This window comes from Eulemur rufifrons, chromosome 28, assembly GCF_041146395.1.
Source record: "Eulemur rufifrons isolate Redbay chromosome 28, OSU_ERuf_1, whole genome shotgun sequence".
Classification (NCBI taxonomy): domain Eukaryota; kingdom Metazoa; phylum Chordata; class Mammalia; order Primates; family Lemuridae; genus Eulemur; species Eulemur rufifrons.
Window position 1 is genome coordinate 61,311,276 of NC_091010.1, and position 23,443 is coordinate 61,334,718.

General features: G+C 42.9%; 2 protein-coding genes across 5 annotated transcripts in view; one reads left to right on the top strand and one right to left on the bottom strand.

The window, feature by feature from the left end:
- The window catches only part of EIF3A (eukaryotic translation initiation factor 3 subunit A), a 37,825-nt gene extending 34,795 nt beyond the window's left edge, over positions 1–3,030 (bottom strand). The window contains exon 1 of the mRNA XM_069461045.1: positions 2,843–3,030. Within this exon, the coding sequence (XP_069317146.1) occupies positions 2,843–2,891 (49 nt within the window). The 5' untranslated portion in view covers positions 2,892–3,030. The remainder of the gene's footprint in view (positions 1–2,842) is intronic.
- A 223-nt stretch (positions 3,031–3,253) lies between these two features.
- DENND10 (DENN domain containing 10) overlaps positions 3,254–23,443 on the top strand; it is a 28,886-nt gene continuing 8,696 nt past the window's right edge. The window contains exons 1-6 of one of the 4 annotated variants that reach the window (XM_069459972.1): positions 3,254–3,298; positions 14,125–14,321; positions 16,791–16,870; positions 19,943–20,091; positions 21,103–21,214; positions 22,961–23,061. In XM_069459972.1, coding sequence (XP_069316073.1) covers positions 19,944–20,091; positions 21,103–21,214; positions 22,961–23,061 — 361 coding nt within the window. In that variant the 5' untranslated portion in view covers positions 3,254–3,298; positions 14,125–14,321; positions 16,791–16,870; position 19,943. Of the gene's footprint in view, positions 3,299–11,750; positions 11,832–14,104; positions 14,322–16,790; positions 16,871–19,942; positions 20,092–21,102; positions 21,215–22,960; positions 23,062–23,443 lie in introns of those variants that run through there. The other 3 variants (XM_069459970.1, XM_069459969.1, XM_069459971.1) reach the window with 3 other exon arrangements.

A 23,443-nucleotide genomic window follows, 5' to 3' on the forward strand; every position in this document is an offset into this window, starting at 1 on the left:
GTCTTCAGTCTTTACCTAACTAAAAGGAGGATTCAGCTCCTCCGAATTATCTAATGGGGTGAGGGAAGCTTTTGAGGCTCGAAAGAAATCCCATACACTAAAGGCTCTATTCCAATACTTAAGGAAATGCCGATTTCCAGATTAATATTATAGAAAACCTAAAATATGCGATTAAAAACTATTACTAGGAGGATGGGCATCTTGAGTTTATCTTTCAGACACTTGATTAAAAGTTTGTATCTATAAAGGAAAAAGTTAGGTCAGACCTTCATTTTTACTAGTTTATTTGTGCAACAGACCAAATAGATAAGGTACGTTACTCAGTTTGTGGGCTTAATAACAACTTTGTTTTTTACGCCACTGGTTGTAGAGTGTAAACTAAAAGGCTGCTATAAGGTGAGAAGCAGCTGGTTTGGCACTACTAATATAATATGGGAAAAGGGCCTTCTTCAAATGATTATGGGATATGAATTTCTTGAATGTAACAGCTGGGCCAAATTCTTATCTTCCTGAATGATTATTACAATTTTTTTCTAAAAATACTGCTGTGATATACATGCTTAGAGTGACCTGAGGACTATTCTACTTAAATTTATTTACATTTTACTCAGACAATGCAGTTGATTAGGTCTAAATGTTTGGGGTTTCAAATGTTACAGATAAAACATTTAGATAAAATATTATTTCCACTGAGGGAACTGCCCCTTGATTTTCCTCTTTCATGTTCTGTAACCAGTGTCCTGTGCCATCCACAATATGCTCACTTTGACAAGGGATTCCTCACTCATAAAACCAAAGGCATAGACATTACTACTTGGAAGGTGAGACACCTCTACCACAGAAACCCCCATCCTACAGCTTAAAAGGGCTGCAAGCCAGGAGTCAATAGAGCCTTTTTTAAAAACTACACAAAGTTCAAGTTTCCACCCCCACCACAGTATCCCTTCCTCATCTTGTCTAGTTTAATTTCAGATGCTTTCATCAACTTGTTCTTCATGAATCGCGCCTATGTCAACTTAGAGATGGGAAAAAAGATTTGATAAGCATTACATATCCTTTATAATTTTAAAAAGTTACTGAAATACTAAGTTCACATGAAGATTCCAAAGGGAGAAGTGATAAAGGAAACAAGGCCTGAACACACCAAATATGTAATATTGAAGCCACCAAGATTACAGTGATTCAGCCTCCTAACATGGGAAACAAATACCTGTTAGTAAAGCATACAAATGACTATAAAAACAGATCTACATAGCTATGCAAAGCAGTAATCTGATGCAAGTCATTTTGTATACCATAATATAGTTGTTTCAAAATGTCAAAAGTCATAACTTTGCTATAGTTTAGTCTGTAGTAATAAAGTTCCATTTTCTTTCCAATCAATTAAAAACATCTTGCCTGCTCTAACCATTAGATCATTGGTTATGCTTTTAGAGCAGTTATCAACTCTATATTGCAGTTTTAATAGGTTTTCAAAACAATTACTCTATTCCACAGACCAGTTCCCTCTTTCCCCAAATTGTTACATTTTAGTTTAAAAAAAAACAAAAAACAAAACTTTGTTACCAACACATCTCTCTGGTTCTGACAGATAATCAGCAGTATCAATTTTATATACTCAAACTAACCATTTCACAAGCTGAACTTTCAAACAAGCTAACAAAATAAGCTCTCCTAATGTAAAACTGTAACAGACACGGTATATCCATCTACAACATGGATAAGACTCAAAACTTCTGTTTTAGTAGAGAAAGGGTGAAAGTACGAGCTGGTTTAGCATTAACAGCTAAAAACTACCGGTTTAAAAAAAAAAAAAACAAAAAACCGTGAACAATAAAGTTTTTAAAGTCCAGAGACATGCAAAAACATTTGCATCTCCATACTGCCAACGCAATAAATGTCTCTTGAAGAGAAGTTCTTCCCGCAAGCGCCAATAGCTTATTAAGTATACACACGGAAACAGAAATCGCAGGGAGCAGCGCTGTGCGGGGGGGTGGGGGGGAAAAAAGGCAGATCTGTATATCAAGAGACCTGGTTTTAGTTTCCTGGCTGAACAACTAACTCCCAGAGTGACCTTGGGGAAATCATTCTCTCTCTCTAGGCCTGTTTTCTTATTTTTAAGAGAGGACCTGAAGTCCCTTTACAATATAATATTAACTGTTCAAACTTCCAGTGATTCACATATAGCTTTCGGAATGCCCCCTAATCAATGCCAGGAAAAAAAACAAGAAACAAGTTAAATGGATCAGAGGCCTCTAAAAGTAGACACAAAGTGGCTGGGTGAAGGGTAAGTGGACCCTGACCCAGCAAAGCACCGAGCAGGTCCTGGAGGGCGGAGGCGACGTAGGAGGGCCGGAGGTGGCTCTGCCCGGCTCCCGGCCCTGGCGGGAGGTGGAGCCGAGGTTCTCGCGTGCATTGTCCCCGGGAGGGAGCCATATTTCTTACTCCCCGGCACTCCCAGATGGCGGCCCGGGGCGCGGGGCCTAAGCACACTAAAGTCCGGTGGTCTAGAAAGCTAGCTGGAGGTGGACAGGGGGGAAGACGTTCCTCCCCGTGTAGGGCCCGTCTCTTGGGCCGTGGCCCCCGCGACGCACCAAGAGACGGCGGGGAAAGGACAAGCCCCAGAAGCGACGGTTCCCGGCTCCGCGCCTCCCAGCCCCCAGTCGGTTGGAGTCGGAAAGGAAACCATGCCCAACCACGGGCTGGGACGGCGGCAGGCAGGCCGCATCGGCCTCCTCTCCGGCCGCAGTCCGGGCGGCGGAGCAGCTGGAAACAGGCCCAGGCCCTCGACCTCCGAGGCCTCGGGCCGCTCCAGCCTGGCGTGCCCCGATCCCCCACTCACCGTTGGCGCGTTTGAGGGCATTTTCCGGCCTCTGGAAATAGGCCGGCATCTTGGCGGCAGGCGCAGCTCACCCGGCGTCAGCGAACTCCCTAGTGGCCCGGGCCGGGAGAGGAGACGAAGGGGAACCAGCGCGAGGTTCCACGCGCCTCGCCAGCAATCGCCCGCGCCCAGCCGGCCAGAGACGGAAAGGAAGGAGACACGTGACCGCCGCGCGGCGACACTGCCGCCGCCCAGGCCCCGGATGTAGAGGCGGGCCTCTGCGTGCGCCCCGCCCCTCCCCGCGCGCAGGCGCGCTGGCGTCACGCACGCAGGCTGACGTGGCGGCTCCGGCGTCCTCGGCGTGTGCTGGGGGCGCAGGCGCGCGGGGTTTAATACGGTCTTGGGGGTTCGTGGGGTAGCTTTAGTGAGACGGTTCTCAGTCCCTGCACTCCTTTGGCGAGAATCCGGGTGGGAAAGGTGAGTTTGGGGTCAGAGTTTCTGTCTGGTGGAGTTATGCGGCATTACAATAAGGTCCCATCCGGCTAGGGAATAGCCTGTCTCTGGCTAAATGAAAATGGTGAACTTATTTAACGGGAATGTATTAAGCAGGTACAATTAGGCCAGCGCCGCTCGACCACGATGGACAAGCGTGGGGAGGGGGATGCAATAAATAAATAAACAAACAGGCAAGGTTATTTTATCACTTCGTAAAATAAAAAGTTGGTGTCACAGGGATTGTCTGGGGAATGAAGACTTTTAGAGAAGGTGAGGGAGAACAGCAATCCGCATAGGGCAAAAAGTCCTGGAGCAGAACAGACTTGCATAATGTTTGAAAATACATGGGACTGTCGTCGCTTCTACATACAGCACGCGGCACAAACATAAATTAAGAAAAATGAATGTTAGTGAAAAAAATCAATTTATAACAGGCCTTGTCTTATTGTTGACTAATAGTTTTAATGTTCACAGATTAATTACTATGCCTAGAACTTGAAAGCCATTTAAACTGAATCTAATTCGCAAGCCTTTGGTACGAAATAAAGATGAGTTCAGAAGGAAAATTTAGAAAGCACCAATGGAATAAATCATTGTAAATGTATTACACATTTTGTAATAACAGATGGGCTATGTGAATTGATGAGGGGGTACTACATTAATGAATGAGGAAACCACCATAGGAACACACAAAAAGTGTTCCTCATTACTTCTGCCTCCACAAAGAGATTTTCCTATGTAAATTTAGTACTTTTTTTTAAATTTTAAATTTTTTTAATTTTTTTCTTTATTCTTAAGTTTACTACTATAAAGAAAGAAAATTTAGAGCCAAGTGTGGTGGCTCACATCTGTAGTCCCAGCTACTTGGGAGGCTGAGGCAGGAAGATTGCTTGGGCCCAGGAGTCTGAGGTTGCAGTGAACTATGGTTGCACCACTGCACCCAGTTTTACATTAGGAGAGCTTATTTTGCCTGCCTGGGCAATAGGGTGAGACCTTGTCTCAAAAAAAAGGAAAGAAAGAAATTTTAATTAATTTCAGAGAGTTCTTCCTACAAAACACTTAAACCATTCTATATGTCTGAGCTTACTCCAAAAAAAATAAATAAATAAAAGCGAGACAAAGTTGTTATAAAAACAATAAAAACTACTAAGAAGCTATAGGAACTGTTTTATGGGCAGGATTAAGAGACTTGTTTGTGTATATAATAATTAAGTCAAAATTAAAGAGCTAAACATGAACAAATATTACTCTTAAGTGGTATAGGTAGAAGACTATTTAGTAGACCGTAGAGAGATGCAAACAGAATAAAATAAAAGGAAACCTGGCCTAAATATCAGACCTCATTTTCCAATCACCACCTCATATCATTAACTCTATTGTGCCCCAGCTCTAAACACGCTTCTGACCTACAGTCTTTTCACTGCCCCTCATCCCCCCATGTCCTCTGTTTCCTCTTTGCCCAACTTAGATTCCATCATTTCATTCTTTTCTTACTCATCTCTGCCTTTATCCTACTCACCTGGCAAAACCCCATTCCTGGTCGAATCCAACCCTCCACCTACTCCTTTGGCCAAAGAAGAATATACAAGCATGTACATTAAATTCAAGACCACAAGCCCCGACAAGCACCTTGTTGCTGCCCAGCCATCCTACACTTCTCTAGGCCCTAGCCCATGCTCCTGGATGACTGTTTCTTACTTTTTTCTTCTCGCTCTTCAATCCTCTAACACCTCCTTGCTCTGCTTTACTCTTGTCTTGGCTGATGTCCTCCTGCTCTGTAGCACTGAAAACAGTGAAGCAGTTAGAAGAGAACTTTGGCACTCTGCCCTCTATCCCCCGCCTGCAGCTGTGCTCATACCCTCTGCCTTTCTTTCTCCTACTCTTTGGTCTCAGGCTCCAATCTCAAGCCCACTCCTGTGCACTGGCACATTTGATGCCACCTCATCTCACATGCAGAGTTCATCACTCCATCTCCTTGAAACACTTTCTTCACTTGGCCTCCAGGATCACCCATTCCTGATTTTCTTAATGCCTTGCGGACTACCCCTCGCTGTGTTTCCTCATCTCTCTGACCTCCGCAGTTGAAATAGCCCAGGGCTCACCTCCTGAGTCTCCTATGTCTTCTAACCTTGCTCATCTCTTGGTTCTAGCTTGTGGCTTTAGAAATATTTCCAGGCTTATAAGTTACAAAATTGCATCACTAGCCCTTGACTTCTCTCCTGAAAGCCAAAACTCTCACACTGAGATGCCTATTTGACACATCTATTAAATGTTTAACACACTGCATACATCCAACCTGCCCAAAACCAAACCCCCGGTTTCCTCTGCCTCCAATCTTCTCCTGTAACCGTCTCCATGTTAATAATGGCAACCTCATGCCTGCAATCTCAGCATTTTGGGAGGCCAACACAGGAGGATTGCTTGAAATCAGGATTTCAAGACCAGCCTGGGCACCATAGCAAGTCCCATAGCTACAAAAAACAAACAAAAAATTAGCCAGACTACATGGTGCATGCCTGTAGTTTCAACTGCTAGGGAGGCTGAAGCAGGTGGATCCCTTGAGCCCAGGACTTTGAGACTTCAGTGAGCTGTGATCATGCCACTGCACTCCAGCCTGGGCAAGAGAGCAAGACCCTGTCTCTAAAAAAATGCCAATCCCATTCTTCCATTCTCTCAGGTGAAAAATGTTAGCGATATCTTTGACTCTCCTTTTTCTGTCACTTCCCCAGATCTAATCAGTCCATCAACAAATCTCTTATCTACCACCTCCATGGCTAACCACCTGGTCCAAGTTACTGTCATTTCTCCTCTGGAGTATATAGTAACCCGCTAACTTTTTTTTTTGAGACAGTCTTGCTCTGTTGCCCAGGCTAGAATGTCATGGCGTCAGCCTAGCTCACAGCAACCTCAAACTCCTGGGCTCAAGCAATCCTTCTGCCTCAGCCTCCTGAGTAGCTGGGACTACAGGCATGTGCCACTGTGCTTGGCTAATTTTTTCTATATATTTTTAGTTGTCTAGATCATTTATTTCTACTTTTAGTAGAGACGGGGTCTCTCTCTTGCTCAGGCTGGTCTCGAACTCCTGACCTCAAGCGATCCTCCTGCCTTGGCCTTCCAGAGTGCTAAGATTACCAGGCGTGAGCCACCACGCCTGGCCATAACCTGCTAACTTGTCTTTCACTTTTTACCTTGGGTCCCTTCTCTTTACTCTGCAGATTGCAAACATAGTAATCCTTTTAAACCACTGGGCCAAGTTATCTCCCCAGAGGAATCCTTTTAAAACAAAAGTAAGGGCCAGGCATGGTGGCTCACGCCTGTAATCCTAGCACTTAGGGAGGCTGAAGCGGGAGGATCACTTGAGGCCCAGAGTTCAAGACCAACCTGGGCAACATAGTGAAGCCCTGCCTCTAAAAGAAATTTAACAAAAGTAAGATAATGTCAGTGTCCTGAACAAGACCTTCTTGTGACTTTCCAGCAAACTCCGTAAAAGTCAGAGTCCTTACCATGGCCTACAAGGGCCTACACAATTCCGCCTTCCCTTTATCACTTCCCCTCTACCACCAATGTCACCTCTTCAGTGACATCCTCCCTTGCCTCTTTAAAGTAGTAATAACTTGCCTCTGCCCATAATTCCTCAAAACCTTCTCTTCTTGATCTCCCTCCATAGCATTTATCACCACCTGATTCCCAATACATTTTATGAGTTTATTTCTTTATTGTCAACTCCTCTAACATACAATAATCTTGATGAGGGCAGGGATTTTGTGTCTGTTTTGTTCACTGCTGTATGTCTAGCACCTGTAACAGTGCCTGGCACATACTAAGTACTCAATAAATACTTGTTAACTAAATGAGTTGATTAAAGCAAGCCTATTATATCATGATTGCTTATTTGCATGCTGGTCTCCTGTGTGATCCTGGGAGTCCCTTGAAAGAAGTGTCTGAGACAGTTCATCTTTGCGTGTAGACAGTACTGGCACACGGTCAACACCCAGAAAGTGGTTGTTCATTGTATATTTCAGAGCACCTGGATAGTTTCAACGGTGATAACAACAAGGTCTGAAACCTTACAGCCTTGCATTTTTAACCATGAAAGTGTCCAACTGGGCTTGGAAATCTTTTCCACAGTGGTGTACCAAGTGCAGATGTGGGGTGCAATTGTGCCTGTGCCAGGCGGTTCTCATTGGCCCTCTAGTTTCAGCAAATTTAAAGCAGGATAATTGGAATGCAGATTCAGCTGAGCATATATTGAGCAGGAACATGTCTTGGCAGTATTTGTTATATACTGGGAGAAATACTTGTACTCAGCTATCTTCACCCACTAGTGTTCTGCCAGACTCCAGGAGAAGGCTGAGGGGCATGTTTGTGGGAATCTGTGCACACACTCGCTCATGCCATTGTGGCATGCCAAGAAACCCAGTTCTGCTTGGGGATTGAGGAGCTTATGCCCAAATACACAAAAAACAACCAGGGCCAAGAAAGTAGAGTGAGTAAGACGCTGCATAGTGGTTTTGGGTGTGGTTTGAAAATAGGCTTCTCTGTTAAATATGTTAAACATGATTAGAAGGAAACCTGGAACCACAGGTTTTCTTGATGGGGATGTGGGTACTAGAGAATCTAAATGTGGACCTTTTCATTGTATTATCTTCTTATGGATCAGCTTAAACGGCACCCCTCAGAGAACCCTCTCCTGACCACCTACTCTAAATCTAAAGGCCACCCTGTCTTAATTCTCTGCAGAGCACTCATCATTGACTGATGGTTGTCTTTGTTTCCTTGGCCACTGTCTGTCTCACTGCACTAGATGGTAAGCTTTAAAGGCCAAGGGTGTCTTGTTCACTATTGTATCTCCAGCTCCTGGAACCGTGCCTGGCACAGAGCACACACTGCATTAATATGTCATGTGTGAATAGATAAAGGAATGGAGACTGTCATAGGTAAAATTCTAAGATATCCCCAAATTCCCATCCCCTGATAGATATGCCCTATGTAATCCCTGGGGCTGTAAATATGGGATATCACCCCCGTGGTTAGGTAATATTATATGTCACAGTTGTCTTTATGAAGGGGGGATTGTCTGGGTAGGCCTAACCAATCATATAGCCCTTTAAATCTGGGCCTGGATGTCATAAGCAAAGGAAGTAAGAGTTTTAAAGCACAAGGAGGGATCTGCGTGGCAAGGGACTGCAGGGAGCCTCTAAGAGCTGAGAGGAGCCCCAGCCAACAGCCAGCCAGAGAGCAGGGACCTCAGTCCTACCACTGCAAGGAACTGAATGCTGTCCGCAATCTGTATGAGGTTGAAAGCAGAGTCTTCCCAGAGCACCTAGAAAGGAACGCAGCCCCGCAACACCTGGACTCCGGCCTGGGAAGACCCTAAGCAGAGAATCCAGTCATGCTGTACCTGTACTGCAGACCTACAGACAGAGTGTGCCCATGTGACTGGCCCCCAGTAAAAACCTTGGGTACTGAGTCCTAACGGGCTTCCCTGGTCAATATATTTCACAAGTATCGTCACAACTTGTTCCTGGAGGAATTAAGTGTGTCCTGTGTGACTCCACTGGGAGAAAACTCTTGGAAGTTTGGCCATTGTTTCCTCCAGATATCACTCCATGTACCTTTACCCTTTGCTAATTTTGCTGTGTATCCTCTGTCTGTAATACATCATAGCCACGAATATAGCTGTATGTGGAATCCTGTGGGTCCTTCTAACAAATCATTGAATCTGGGGGTGGCCTTGGGGACCACCTCTACAAGGCTATCCTTATCTATAAAATTAGCATGAAGATTTCCCCTGATTCAAACCTTTATTGGGAGAGGCACAAAGGAAAGTATGGTTAGCTCCATTTGATTACGGAGAAAACAAGCACACAGAAGATAGGCAACATGCCTGAGGTCCCACAGCTAAGATGGGCAGAGGTGGGATTTGAACTCAGGTTGTCTGTTTCCACACCCCAGCTCCATCTGTCTGTGGCAGCACAGAGGTTGGCCTCCTTGCTAAAGGTTAGGAATGCCTCCCCTCTCCCTCTCTGCTCCTCTCCCCTTAACTCTGGGGAACCTGTCTGGCAGGTCAGACAGCACAAGTGGTGAAATATGAGGAAGTCCTCAATTGCAGTCATCCTCCCACCTTCCCATAAACGGCTTCTCCACCCCTGGCCCTGTGTCCCACCCCATCACAGCCTGGACTCAGCCTTCATTATCCTTCCCCTCCCTGCACCCACCATCTGCCTCGAATCCTTTGTTTTATTATCTATTCGTCATTATCTTCATCTTCAATTATTTTCTAAATTCTTCCTATGTGCCAGAGTCAAAGATGGCTCCCATGGGCCTTGGCCACATGGAGCTGCTCCCTAATTCATTCATTGAGGAAATATTTTGAGTCCTTGCCATGGGTCAGGGACAAGGAGCGAGGAGACACAAAAAAACCTAAGACAGTTTTATTCTCTTCCACCTTTGAGACTTTTCTCCATTTTCCTCAAGTTTGGATCTCTAGACCTGAAGTCCCGGAAGCAATGAATCTGGTTCTGCCGTCACCTTCCCCGTTTCTATGCCTGAGTGTCAGGAGGTCACAGGCAGGCACTGTGCTTTGGTGATCTCTGTATCCATCTCTCCAGCCCTCAGCCTGTGCTGCAGTCTGTTGAGCAAAACGAACAAAAGAAACAAGTTGCAAATGAATACAAAGCAGCATTCTTCAGAATGGGAGGCTACATGGAATAGTGATGGGATGCGGCTGGAGTCCCATTGCTGGGGGCCACGGCCTGGCTCTGTGACTTGCAAGTTGTGTGATTGCCTTGCCGTTTTCTTACCTGTAAATTGGGGGTCATAGCATAATACATAGGGGTACTGTGAGGATTTAAGGAAGTAACATGAGTAAAACACTTAGAGTCGGACACCCAATAAATGTTAGCTATTGTTTAATTGGTCTAAAGTTTCAAAATAAGGAGTATAATATTTTGTTGAGTAATATAAAGTTTAAAAACGAAAATGACAATCACAAATCTAGAATAGCAGTAACCTCTGTGGTGTGGAAAGGGGATGGAGGTTGAGGAAGACTAGGGGGTCACTTAACTTCATTTGTGATGCTTGATGTCTTAAACTGGGTGAGGGCTACATGTTTTCCTTAGGACGTGTTACATGAAATTTATGGGAGGCCATTGTTTTGAACTAAGTTACTGAACTAGGCCCAACAGATGGATCCAAACCAGAATGGAATCACTTGTACTAAGTGCCACGTAACCAAAGTGAACTTTGAAACAGGCCAGTTTTTAAAAAAAACAGGAGGTTCACATGAACCCACCAGAAGAGGCCCGGTTTACATGATAGGAACTGGCATGATAAGGAAGTCCCCTCTATTTTAACTCCATAAGAAAGGTAACTTTGAAACAACCAATCCACTTTTTGTTCTGTTTTTGCTTTCTTCAGCCCTTTTCTGCCCTCTTCTGCTCAGCTCATTGGAAGATGTTGCCAGATTCTAGAATCACTTAGCTAATTAGATCTTTAAACTAAATTTGTTGTAATTTTGTCTTTTAATAGTTGGTATGCACTTATGATGTATTTCATAGTCAATGTTTTTAGAAAGATCGAATGAGATAGGGATGGGATTGTATTCCTGTACGCACCAAGGACCCTCCCTAATTAGTTCTGTGTGATTGGGGGTTGGAGAGAAGCAGCAGATCTAGAGGAGGGTCCCGGAGCCACCCAAATCTTTTACTGTCTGGTTCTTTCTCATCATTCAAAGCTCGGGTCACATATCCCTCTCCTCCTCAGAGAAGCCTTCCTTGGTACCCGTTTTAAAGCAGCACACCCCCATTCACTAACACACTGCACTATTTCGTTGCCTCCAGGGCACTTACCATTCTGGGCTGTTTTAGTATTTATAATACTTTACTCGCTAATTGCTTGTCTCCCTCACTGGAATGCAATGTCCTGGTCAACACTGTGCCTTATTAGATCCTCAATTATTTTGTTTTGTTGTTTTGTTTTGTTTCGGGGATGACTGGATGAATGAATGAATGGAGACTCTTCCTCCATCCGTAGGACACCTCAATTTTTAGGAACAAGGTGACCTGTTCTTTTGAGCCAGATTGGAGGACGAAGGTAGAATAAGGAAAGCCTAAGAAGGAGAAGGAAGATTGGAGTGGGTTGAGGAGAAGGAAGATGAAGATCTGGATTAGAGAAACTGAGGGAGGCTGCAGAGGCCAAGGGAGGTTTCCAAACGGGAAGGACCAAGGGCACAGGAACCGAACTAAACCGAGGAAGTCGGGGCGGGCTGAGGCGGGGCCAGGGTGGGCGGAGCTTGGGAAAGGGAGGCGGGGCCCGCGGGCAGGGCCGGCGCCAGCCAGGGTGGAGGCTGCAGGGGGCGGGGCCTGGGGCGGTGGGATGCGGTGAGGTGCTGTGGGCGGGGCCTGGGGCGGTGGGAGGGCGGAGCGGGGCCGAGGCGGCGCGCGGCTGCGGCGGAAGATGGCTGCTACTGAGGCGGCGGCGGATACTCAGCTGATGCTCGGAGTCGGGCTGATCGGTGAGGACGCAGGCGCCCTGCCCGGCAGGCCCGCACCCCAGTTCCGCCTCTGCTCCGCCTCGGCCCGGGTCAGCCCCCGCTCCCGCGGCCCACGGCGCCGCCCTCACCGGGAGGGCGCGGCCCCCTTCATGTTGGGCCTGGGCTGGGGGCTGCGGGGCTCGGCCTCGGCGTGGGGACCCGGCCCGCCGCCCTTGCCCGTCCGCCCGCGGCCGCGCTTGGGTCCTGCCCGGCCGGAGGACCCTTGGGACCCGCCAGATCCCGGAGTGGGGCTCCTCCTGCACACCCCGGGTTGCCCCGCGGAGCCCGGACGTCGAGGGTGCCAGGCTCGGGCGGCAGCGAGGGGCCGCTTCGCAGGCTGGGCCGGGCCGGGCGGCGGGGAGGTGGCAGGGCCAGGTCGAGCGGAGCTGGTCAGGCGGCTGCTTCGGATGGTGGGGGAGCCACGCATGACCGCCGGCTCGGCGCCCGGCCAGCCCCAGTCTTGGGATCGAGCGGCTCGAGACCTGGTGGCTAACTGCCAGGCCCGGGTGCTGCGCATTATACACGGATTGCCTCCCGTTCCACTCCGGGCGGGTGGGAACGTCTGCTGCCCACTTTATGGAGGAGCAAGCGGAGGCCCAGGGTGTGTTTTGTGCACGGACACACGCTGGGGAGTGGCAGAGCAGGGATCGGTACCCTTGCAGTGTAACCCCAGAGTCCCCACTCGCACCAGTGGAGAACTCCCGCGTCATGTGATCGAGCTCGTGCATATAGCAGGAGTTTCTACATAATCACATGGGGTGTAATCTCGGTTCGTTTCAGGGAATTTAATTATCTTTCCATAATTAAAAGATCACACATTGGGATCTTTGGGCAACCCAGAATGTGCCTGAGCCGCGTGCAATGTTTGAGTGGTGGAACCATTCATCCAATAGGTGACAGTGAGCACCAGGTTGCTTGAAAGAGCCCCTGTCGGTTCCTTTTGACAAATTGCTATTCTCCCGAGGTTTTTGCACACCCTAAAAACTTTCTCTGTTCCCCCAGTGTACAAGAACATTGCTTAGGCTTAGCAAAACTGGAGAAATGTGTTGATTATTTTTCAGTATCTCAAAGGAGTACATTTATGTGGAAATGGCTTCCTGTATTCATGTCTCATGTGATTTTAAAACTGCTTCAATGCCAAATCTAAGTACCTCAGGCATCTTAGTCCTGCCAGAAGGTACTTCTGAATGAAGGCTGAGTTAAACTCTGATTTTATTTAGTAACAGTAAAGAAAAAGATGACTTATGATCGTATCTTCAATTCAGCAGGTTTTTTTATGTTTCATATTGACATGAATTTAAAAGGGATTTGCTTCAAAATAATAGACGGAGGGGTACCCCTTCCCCCATATGAAAGAAAGGCCAGGTGTTGATAACTGCTGAAACTGAGTGATGGAGATGGAGTTCATTTTATTATTCTCCCTACTTTTTTCTAATATGCTATATATTTTCCAAAATAAAAGGTTTTTTTTAAATCTATAGATCAAAAATTGGATTCTTAACAATAATTGTATATTTAAAATAGCTAGAAATGAAGATTTATAATGCTCCCAACACAAAGAAAAGATAAATGTTTGATATTCCAATTATCCTGATTTGATCATCACACGTTATACACAGGTATCAAAATATCACATGTACTCAAAAATATGTACAACTAATATCTATCAATAAAAAATATATTAAAAATTGGATTCTTTCTGCTATATGTTTGGTAATGCTCTAAAGATTAGGTATGATTTGCCTCAAGTTTTTACTATTAGCAAATTGTTCCTTTTTTGCAACTGAGGTGTTTATTTTGGCGATAAACTACACATATGACTATTATTTAAAAATTTTTAAATACAGAATTCACACAGTTGGTATGTAACATGGTTGAAGGAGATTAAACCATTCTTCTCCAGTCTTATATTCAACAAAACTTTTCTATGTATTTATTAAAGATTCCAACTAGATAAAAACTTAATGTACTTACAAGTTTATAAGCATTTGTTTGGGAAGAAATAGGGGGAAACTCTACCAAATCTCTCAGGCCAAATTTTCATTCATGATTTTGTTATAAAGAGCTTGTTACTCAGGTGGCCTAAAACTCAAGACCCATGAGAACTAGACAATTTGAACAGTAGAAGTAGGTTGGAATTTGGGTCTCATGTATTCTGGGTTGCTTTGTAAAATGGGGTGTTAAAACTGATTCCACTAAGTGCTTCTGAGTAACCAATCAATTCACTTCCTTGCTGCTGTTTGACATTCTCACAGTGACCATCTTTCCACCGTAGAAAAGGACACAAATGGAGAAGTTCTATGGGTGTGGTGTTATCCTTCCACGACAGCCACGTTAAGAAATCTGCTGCTGAGAAAATGCTGCCTTACGGATGAAAACAAACTTCTCCATCCCTTTGTCTTTGGTCAGTACAGAAGAACATGGTTTTATATCACAACAATTGAAGTTCCAGATTCTTCAGTTTTGAAAAAGGTATGAGTTCATTAAGGTCAAAAAACCAAAAATATTCCAAGTGATAAAAGACTATTCTAGTAATGCTTATTAGCTTTAGACCTTATCATTCACGATACCCTTTCAAAAATATTAAACATTATTTTCATTGGGAATGTTCTCTTTCACACTTCATTCTCATTCATTCTATAAATATGTATTGCTATATATTATATGGTAGACCCTGTGGTTGATATAGTGGTGAGCAATATAGCAATATGTGGTTTATTGAAGTTACAGTCTGAGGGAATAGAAATGTAATAGTTTCAAAGCCATGGCTCTGATAAAAGTGGGAAGAAGTACTTTCCATAAATTAAAACCATTATAAAGATTATGATAATTCTTTGTATAGTTAAGAAATTTTTTTTTAATTTACATGTGGATGGTAACGATATATTAAGAATTTAGAAAGGGTAATTAAGGAAACTCATGTATTAAATAGGCTTTTTTTGCTGTGTTGTTTGATACGAACACTATCAATGTGACATGTGGAAAACCAGTACATGGTCATTGTAAACTTTCCTAGTCTCAAGCAATCTACAGTTTTGTTTTGTTTTTCCAGAGAAAAGAATATTGGAACAAAGTGGCTGAGCCTGTGGCGTGTACCTGGTTGGGAACTTCTTTTCTCTTTTCAGGGCTAATTTATAGCCAACAATGGGACCATATGACGCATAACTAGAATACCAGCTTAAATTTAAGAAATTACATTTAAAATAATAGGAAGGCAACAGTTTAGAAACTGTTGCAGGTTTAAAACAAAAGAGAGATTCATAATTAGAAAGTGTAAGTGTGTAAGAAGGTAGGTTTCAGTATGTTATGAAATCTTTGGTTTATGTTCAGTAAGTTCTTGTGGAAAATTCTTGATGCAGCCTCAAGTAGATTTATCCCATGTTTTTTTTATTATAGACTACCAAGTTATAGCAACATCAATATCACAGCTATGTTTTCCAAATTAGCAAGATTTAGAGATAGTTATTTTACTTCAAAATATGTTTTTCTTTAAATGTATTTCTTCAGCCAGGCATGGTGGCTCATGCCTGTAATCCTAGCACTTTGGGAGGCTAAGGCAGGAGGATGGCTTGAAGCCAGGAGGTTGAGACCAGCCTGAGCAACATATCGAGGCCCTGTCATTACAAAAAAATAGAAAAATTAGCTGGGCATGGTGATATGCACCTGTAGTCCCAGCTACTTGGGAGGCTGAGGCAGGAGGATCACTTGAGCCCAAGAGTATTGAGGTTACAGTGAGCTAGAATGACGCCACTGCACTCTAGCCCAGGCAACAGAGTGAGATTCTGTCTCCAAAAAAGAAAAAAAAAATAGAAACATATAAATAAATGAGGCTTATTTTAACATTACCTTTTAGTTTGTGGCACTCTACAGAGAGTTTTTTTTTTTTTTTTTTTTTTTTTTTTTTTGAGACAGAGTCTCACTCTGTTGCCCGGGCTAGAGTGAGTGCCGTGGCGTCAGCCTAGCTCACAGCAACCTCAAACTCCTGGGCTCAAGCGATCCTCTTGCCTCAGCCTCCCGAGTAGCTGGGACTACAGGCATGCACCACCATGCCCGGCTAATTTTTTCTATATATATTTTTAGCTGTCCATATAATTTCTTTCTATTTTTAGTAGAGATGGGGTCTTGCTCTTGCTCAGGCTGGTCTCGAACTCCTGAGCTCAAACAATCCGCCCACCTCGGCCTCCCAGAGTGCTAGGATTACAGGCGTGAGCCACCGCGCCCGGCCTCTACAGAGAGTTGATCATTCAGGAACTATATGATTGTCACTGAGATGTATTTTGTTGTTTTCCATCCTTATCTCATTAATGAAAAATTGTTGTTATTCAATAGATCAGCAGGGTGACTATAAGTTAACAATAATCTACTATATAATTCGAAATAGCTAAAAGAATAATTTGAATGTTCCTAGCATAAAGAAAAGATAAATATTTAAGGGGATGGGTATCCCAATTACCCTGATTTGATCCTTACACATTATTATATGAATGTGTCAAATTTATCACATGTTCCTTGAAAATATGTACATCTGTTACGTAGCAATAAAAATAAATAAATAAAACAGTCAAACTGTAAAAAAAAAAGATAAACAGTATTTAGAATTGCTAAGTTAGTAGGTCAGATTTAGCAATCCTAGTTCTGCTTTGATGAGGTTAGGGGACATTTAGTAGAAACACATTTTTTATATTTGACTGAAGTATTTTTGTGTTTTAAGACATTTTTTTCTAAAAGTATTGCTTTCTTATTAGAAAATTAAATATATTTTTATATATAAATAAACACATAGTGCACATGTGGAAGCAAGTGAGGACTTGTTACGTTTTGGTCTTTTCCTTTTAATACTGATATGTTTTATACAAGAAATTTGTTAAAATATAGTAATAAAAATTATTTCTATTAAAGTATCTTTAAAAAGTATACTTTTTTTTTGTTTCTTTTGGACAGGTGACTCATTTTTCTATTGTTCTGACCGCCAAAGATTTTAACCCAGAGAAATATGCCGCCTTCACTAGGATATTGTGTAGGTCTGTATAAAAACTGTATTAAATGCTAATGTACAAAAATGAAGATCTTACTCAATAGTTACATAGCAAGAATTCTACACTGAGAAAGCAAATTTCAGTCCCCTGTCTCCCCACCTTAGTCTTTAGTGACCCTTCCGAGACTATTTTTTAAAGAAGGACTTTGTTTTCTGCTTAGTTGATACTACTCCTCTTATTGGGGACGATGGTCTGGGGAATGAGAAAAAGTTTGCACAGCTACTATAGTTCCTGGGTGTTTTGAATCACTTGCTACTTTTGGTCTGTTACTTCTTTTCATTTCCAATCTTGAATTTCCTCAGCAAGACGGATATGTTCAGTGCTTTATGAAGTGCTATGCTGGTTCATATGTGTTTGTGTGTAGCAGTCATTTTGGAAAGCTGATGGACATTCTGAATTACACTAAAATACAGAAAAACATTTCTTAGCTGGAATGCTGAGAGGCTGGGGAATTATGATTAATTGGTTAATCATGATTCAAGTAGACTCCTTTAGTTTCATCCCAACTGTTGAAAACATTTATCTAAAATATACCAATCCACTTTCTGGCCTTATTAAGTATATCTACCTAGTGGACTTAATGAAATTTTCTTATATGTTAGGGACATTGGCTCTTCCTTTAATGATGAACACTTTTGTAGTATTTTAGTTTTTTTTTTTTTTCTTAACTATCATTGTTACTAGCTAGAATTATAATTCTATGTGTTATATATTACTGTCAGCCTTCAGGCTTTTACCCAGTAAGTCATTTTTGGGGTGGGGGTGGTGGTGAAGGGAATTGTTTTAGTTTTTCCCATTATAAGCCTGGTAAATGGTTGCCTTTTTTGCCATTTTTGTGCACACACACACACACACACACACAGACCTAGCATAAGAGTATCTACTCATTAGCTAAGGGTTTCAGTTAGATTATATTTTGACTAAATGAGGTTTTACTGTTTTTTGCAGGCAGCTACATTTTAAAAATAGTTTTCTTACTGTCATGATAAATTCCAGGTGTATGCCTCACTGTGGAATATAAACAATTGTCTGCTAATGTGGCACTGACACAAAGGAGATAATTATTGCCAGAAGAGACGCTATCCAGAAGCTATAAACTAAAAACACTACGGAGGTGTTTTTAAATAAACATTGGACCCCCATTTTATTTGACTGAGTCAGGGTTAGATTACTCAACTGAATTCACTAGGAAATATTCTGGGGTCCAGAAGGCAAGGTTGCTTCAGACCCCACTTCCTGCCCAGAAGGAAGTCCAGAAGGTTTCTTGGAACCTGCAGGGCCATGGCATTGTAGCATTCTGTATGCTCCTCTTCAGTTGCACTGCAAGGGAGGTGAGGACTCAGAGCTATTGCCAGCCACCTCCTCTGCATCCTACCCTTACTGTACTTGCACGCTCACCCTTGCCTGTATGCACACCCATTTGCTCATGCACAGGCATGCACACCCCGTGGGCACATTCATAGCTAAACACTTATTCGTGATGCTGAGGTTAACATGGAGTTGCCCCCTTCCATTTCTGGTGAGAGAGGCAGGCAGACGTGCCTTCCAGGTGGCTGTGGAAACCTGCATAAGAAGGCTTCATTCCCCATGCGGCTTCTAGGTTCACTGCCATGACCCCCTTCATTCTCTAGTCCGTGTAGCTAGTGGCCTTGGCAGACAACCAGGGTTTCATGCACACTTGGAATCAGCTGTTCAGGCCAGATGTGGAAGCCTGCAGGTGTCTGTCTGAACAAGGTCTCTGAGTTTTGGGGTTTTCCTGTGGAGTGGTTTGGGGGAATCCCTCCCTCTGTTCCACCTCTCAGGGCCCAGGGTTGCCATGTAGGAGGTCATCCTATGCACACACCTTCTCGTGTTTCCCTTCTCCATACTGCATATTGTTTCTATTTTATAATGTTAGTGGCATTTTTATTTTTTTCTTGGTGGTAATAAAGCATATAATAATCATAAAAAAATACAGAAGAGTATACAGTGACAACAAAGTCCCCTCCCCACCTTCCCCAGCCTCTAGTTCTGCCTCCAGACCCCACCCTCACGCAACTCCTGTGATGTTTACATCCTTTATGTCCTACCAGAGATGTTTCTCCCTATGGAAGCATACATGTGAGTTCATGGCTTTGAATGTATTTTACATATATGAGAACTTACCATATTCATTGTTCTCTACCTTTTTTTTTCTCAATTTGTGGATTGAAATAATAATAAAAAAACCCCACTGATTGACAAAATTTGGTAAGCAGTTAAAACACTTGCTTTTTTCACTCAATCTACAACAAATGTAATTTTCAAGCGATCTGTCTTAAACACCAGTTTTATTTTCTTCCCGATTTTCTATCTCATCAGCTGCTGAGAGGCCCAAGTAGACCCAGTGATGGTTCTCTAGCAAAATTTAGTTTTATTGCTCACAGGAAGACATTTTAAGGGGAAGAGACTGACTCCACATGTGAGCTGTAAATGCAGCCAGTTTCCTGTCAGCATTTTCTGGAAGCTTTAACTTGATGATAAATGTCTAATGTGCATTTATCACCAGCAACTTAAAAGAGTTTTGATTTCTTAATTATCTAAATATAGCTACCTCTGGGAACTCTGATGATAAGTATGGGTTCTACAGCTAATTACTGCTTTCTCTGTGAACAATGCATAAAACTCCTTTCTTGTCAAAGGAAATCCCAGCAATAAAACTGTTGTATGACTAAGAACAGAACACCAGTCATGAATGTAAGATATAAAAAGAGCTAAGTATACGATATTCTTGAGAATCATGGGGCCTCAGAAAGTCCATAGTTCATTCTCCTGTCTTAGTGACTGTGGCAAGCTACCCCAGATTAAAAATAGAGCTGATTTCAAAGAATTGTTGCAGATCTCTTGAGGTTTTTTTCTTTGAAATATATTTTTGAATTAGAGAAGTAACACATGTCATGAAAAGATTCAAGCATTCAGAAGTGTATTAGCAAGTTGGCTTTAGATTCTTTAGATAGTGCCTGTGCCTAGCCTTGGTGCATTTCTCCATGTGATTCGTGCCAAATAAAAGCATGGTTGCTTTTTTGTCCTTCCTTACAGAATGTACCTGAAACACGGGAGCCCAGTTAAAATGATGGAGAGTTATATTGCAGTTCTCACAAAGGGGATATGCCAGAGTGAAGAAAATGGCTCTTTCCTTAGCAAGGACTTTGATGCCCGAAAGGCGTACCTTGCTGGCTCCATCAAAGGTAAAAGAGAGAGAGAGAAGGGGGCAGGGGAGAGAGGGAGGGAAGAAGGAAGGAAAGAGAGAGAAAGAAAGAGAGAAATAGGAAAAGAGAAAGAAAAGAAAGAAAGAACAAAAACCCATCCCAATAACAAAATCCCAAGCCAAGGACAATCTCTCATTAGATTCCATTGTGCCATCTTTCCATACATTATTTTTATCTACATAATATTTGCCTTCTACGCAGGAGAGTACTCCAACTCTTATATTCCATACTGGATTATAATTCTCTCAGAGGAAAACAGATTTTTTTGTGGGATTTCTTTCCATATTATTCTGTTATAGAAATGTTCTCTCAACCAGTAGCTAAATTTCATGGCTCAAGGTCTCCACCGACTTTTGTAGTTCTTTCCTTAGATCTTAGCAGGTACTTCTTTTATCTGAAGACCTCAAGCCCCTGACTTGGAGGCCCTAATTCAGCTCCTAGCAAGGAAATCCAAAATGCCAGAGACTCCCCAGGGCTAAGGCACAGACTTCAGGGTCCTTGAGAGGGAGGAGAGGGGACTTTGAAGACCTCTCACAGTACCTGTCTTTGCTCTTGATCCTGCTGTCCTTTGTGGTTTCTAAGCATCCGTGTTAAGATGTTAGGTATTTGTCAAGCTAGCTGAAAAGAACCTAAGTAATGATGTCAGAGGACGATGGGATTAATGGAAATTTTTTTTTAAATCAGGAAGTATTCAGATACAGAAAGATTGGGGTTCCCCTTCATAGCATTTGTGGCACTTTTTTGTGAGTCACTTCATCTGTGCATCCAGCAGAGTCCCGTGGGGGGCACGGCTGTAGGCAGCTAGAACACACATTCTGGTGAGCAGATGCAGGATAGGTACACGTCTCCACCAAATAAGGTGTTTGTATGCCTAGTTTATTCTCTGTAGTAAAAATAATTTTGTAATCATGTGACAAGAATGCTTTCTGATAAAAACTATTTCCTTATATAATATGTAATACAGTAACGTTATAATTTCTTTTTTGGAAGACATTGTATCTCAGTTTGGAATGGAAACTGTTATCTTACATACAGCACTGATGCTAAAGAAAAGAATTGTCGTCTATCACCCCAAAATAGAAGCTGTCCAGGAGTTTACCAGGTATCATCTCTAATTATTTAAAAGTGTGAGCTTTGTTGGCAGACAGTTTGGGGGAATAGGTATTACCGTGCGCTGTGTTCTGTTGTACATTTGGTATAAATAGCGTGCATTTGGGGGTAAAATACCATGTGGGTCTAATGTTTCAGTTTAGATCTAATAGTTGAAGTTTACTGAATTTGGACAGATTGTTCTTCAATTTTAGAAATATGAATATTTTAAGGCAGAGAGGTAGCAAACTTTTTCTTGCCAAGGAATACGTATTTTAGGCTTGTTACTCTCTTATTTTTATTTTTTCATTTTTTTTGAGCTAGAGTCTTGCTCTGTCACCATGGCTAGAGTGCCGTGGCATCAGCCTAGCTCACAGCAACCTCAAACTAACTCCTAGGCTCAAGTGATCCTCCTGCCTCAGCCTCCTGAGTAGCCGGGACTACAGGCGAGTGCCACCATGCCTGGCTAATTTTTTCTATTTTTGGTAGAGACGGGGTCTCAATCTTGCTCAGGTTGGTCTCGAGCTCCTAACCTCAAGCGATCCTCCCGCCTTGCCTTCCCAGAGTGCTAGGATTACAGGCGTGAGCCACCAACCCCAGCTGACTCTGTTATTTTTATAATACATAGGTTTGGGGTTTTTTTTTTAAGAGTTTTTGTTTATTAAATCTAAGTTGTTCTTAAGATCCTTTTTTAAAAGCAGGGGAACTTAGGATTTGTGCTGGGTTTACTGTATGCCAGGAATTGTATAAGACAACTTAAATTATTAAATTTACTTATGATGAGAACCCTGCAAGGAAGTATTATTACCCTGTTTTATGAATGAGAAAATGGAGGCTGGCTGAGGCTAAGCGGTAAGGTAATGAAAAGAAGAAAGTCTTCATAGTCAGCAAAAGCTGGGTTAAATCCTGGGAGGGTGACCTATTTGTTCTGTGACTACATAAAAGATACTGAATATTTCTGAGCTCAGTTTCTTTATTTGTAAAAGGATCATAATACCTACCTCATAAGTTTGTTTTTAGGACTGGAAATAATTCATGTCAAGTGCTTAGTGCATTAATACATGCTTTAGAAATGATCATGATTGCCGCAGATCTTAAGTTGGAGGGCCAGAACTTTTACTCTGCTCTCTCTGCCTCCAAAACCTGATACTTTTCTACCCCATCACCTTTTCCCCCTATATGTATGCCACTTTACCCTGGAGTGTCCAAAGCTTCTGAGATATTTAGCAGGGCACTAAGGGGTCCACGAAACTATAGGTTAATTGGACACATCTTCCTGCAGTAGTTTTAATTTACCACAAGTTTTTCTCAAGGATACCTGTGCTAGATGAAAACATACACAGGTGGTTTGCAAGTTTGACTAGAATTTTAAATATAAATGGGAGACCTCTAGATTTCTTGCATGCAGGGGCTACTTTGTATTTTACCTCCAGGCTCCTTCTCCATGGCAGTCTGCAGAGTGGCATTTTGGAGAAGACCTTGGAAGTATCACTCCTTGCAACCACGGAGATCTTTTGAAACTTCAGCTTGAACTTTTTGTTGCTGATCTAACCCAAAATGCAGAGTTCAGAACATCGCACTGCTTTAATTTGAAGCCCTGAGGTGTTTGTTAGCATTTTGGGGGCTTGGTCTCACCTGTGCCCCTGATTAGCTGCACGACCCTACCCTCTTCATTTCTTCCTCGGGAAGAGGAGAAGGGGCAGGCTGAATCTTTACAGCGTGGGCCAGCAGCCACTTGATTCTTGCCTTGATTCCCCAGGACTCTGCCTGCCCTGGTGTGGCATCGACAGGACTGGACCATTCTTCATTCTTACGTGCACCTCAACGCAGATGAGTTGGAAGCCCTGCAGATGTGCACAGGTAGACAAGAGGACCCAAGGGGAGGACATACTCTGCTTTAAGAAGGGGTTTTTTTTGTGTGCTTGTGTGCATTCCTAAGGAGAATAGTCATCTTTTGTTATTTATTTGGCAAATGCAATAAATTTTTTGCCCTTTAAAAATTTTTTCAAATTATTTGTTCACATTTGGTTTTGAACGAAAAAATTTTTTTTTAATTAAAAAAATTGTGATAAATACACATAACATAAAATTTACCATCATAACCATTAAAAAATGTTTTTAGAGGCAGGGTCTCACTCTGTTGCCCAGGCTGGAGTGAAGTGGCACAATCATACCTCACTGCAACCTCCCACCACATCCTCCTGAGTAGCTAGGGCTATTGGGTACATGTCGCTACGCTCAG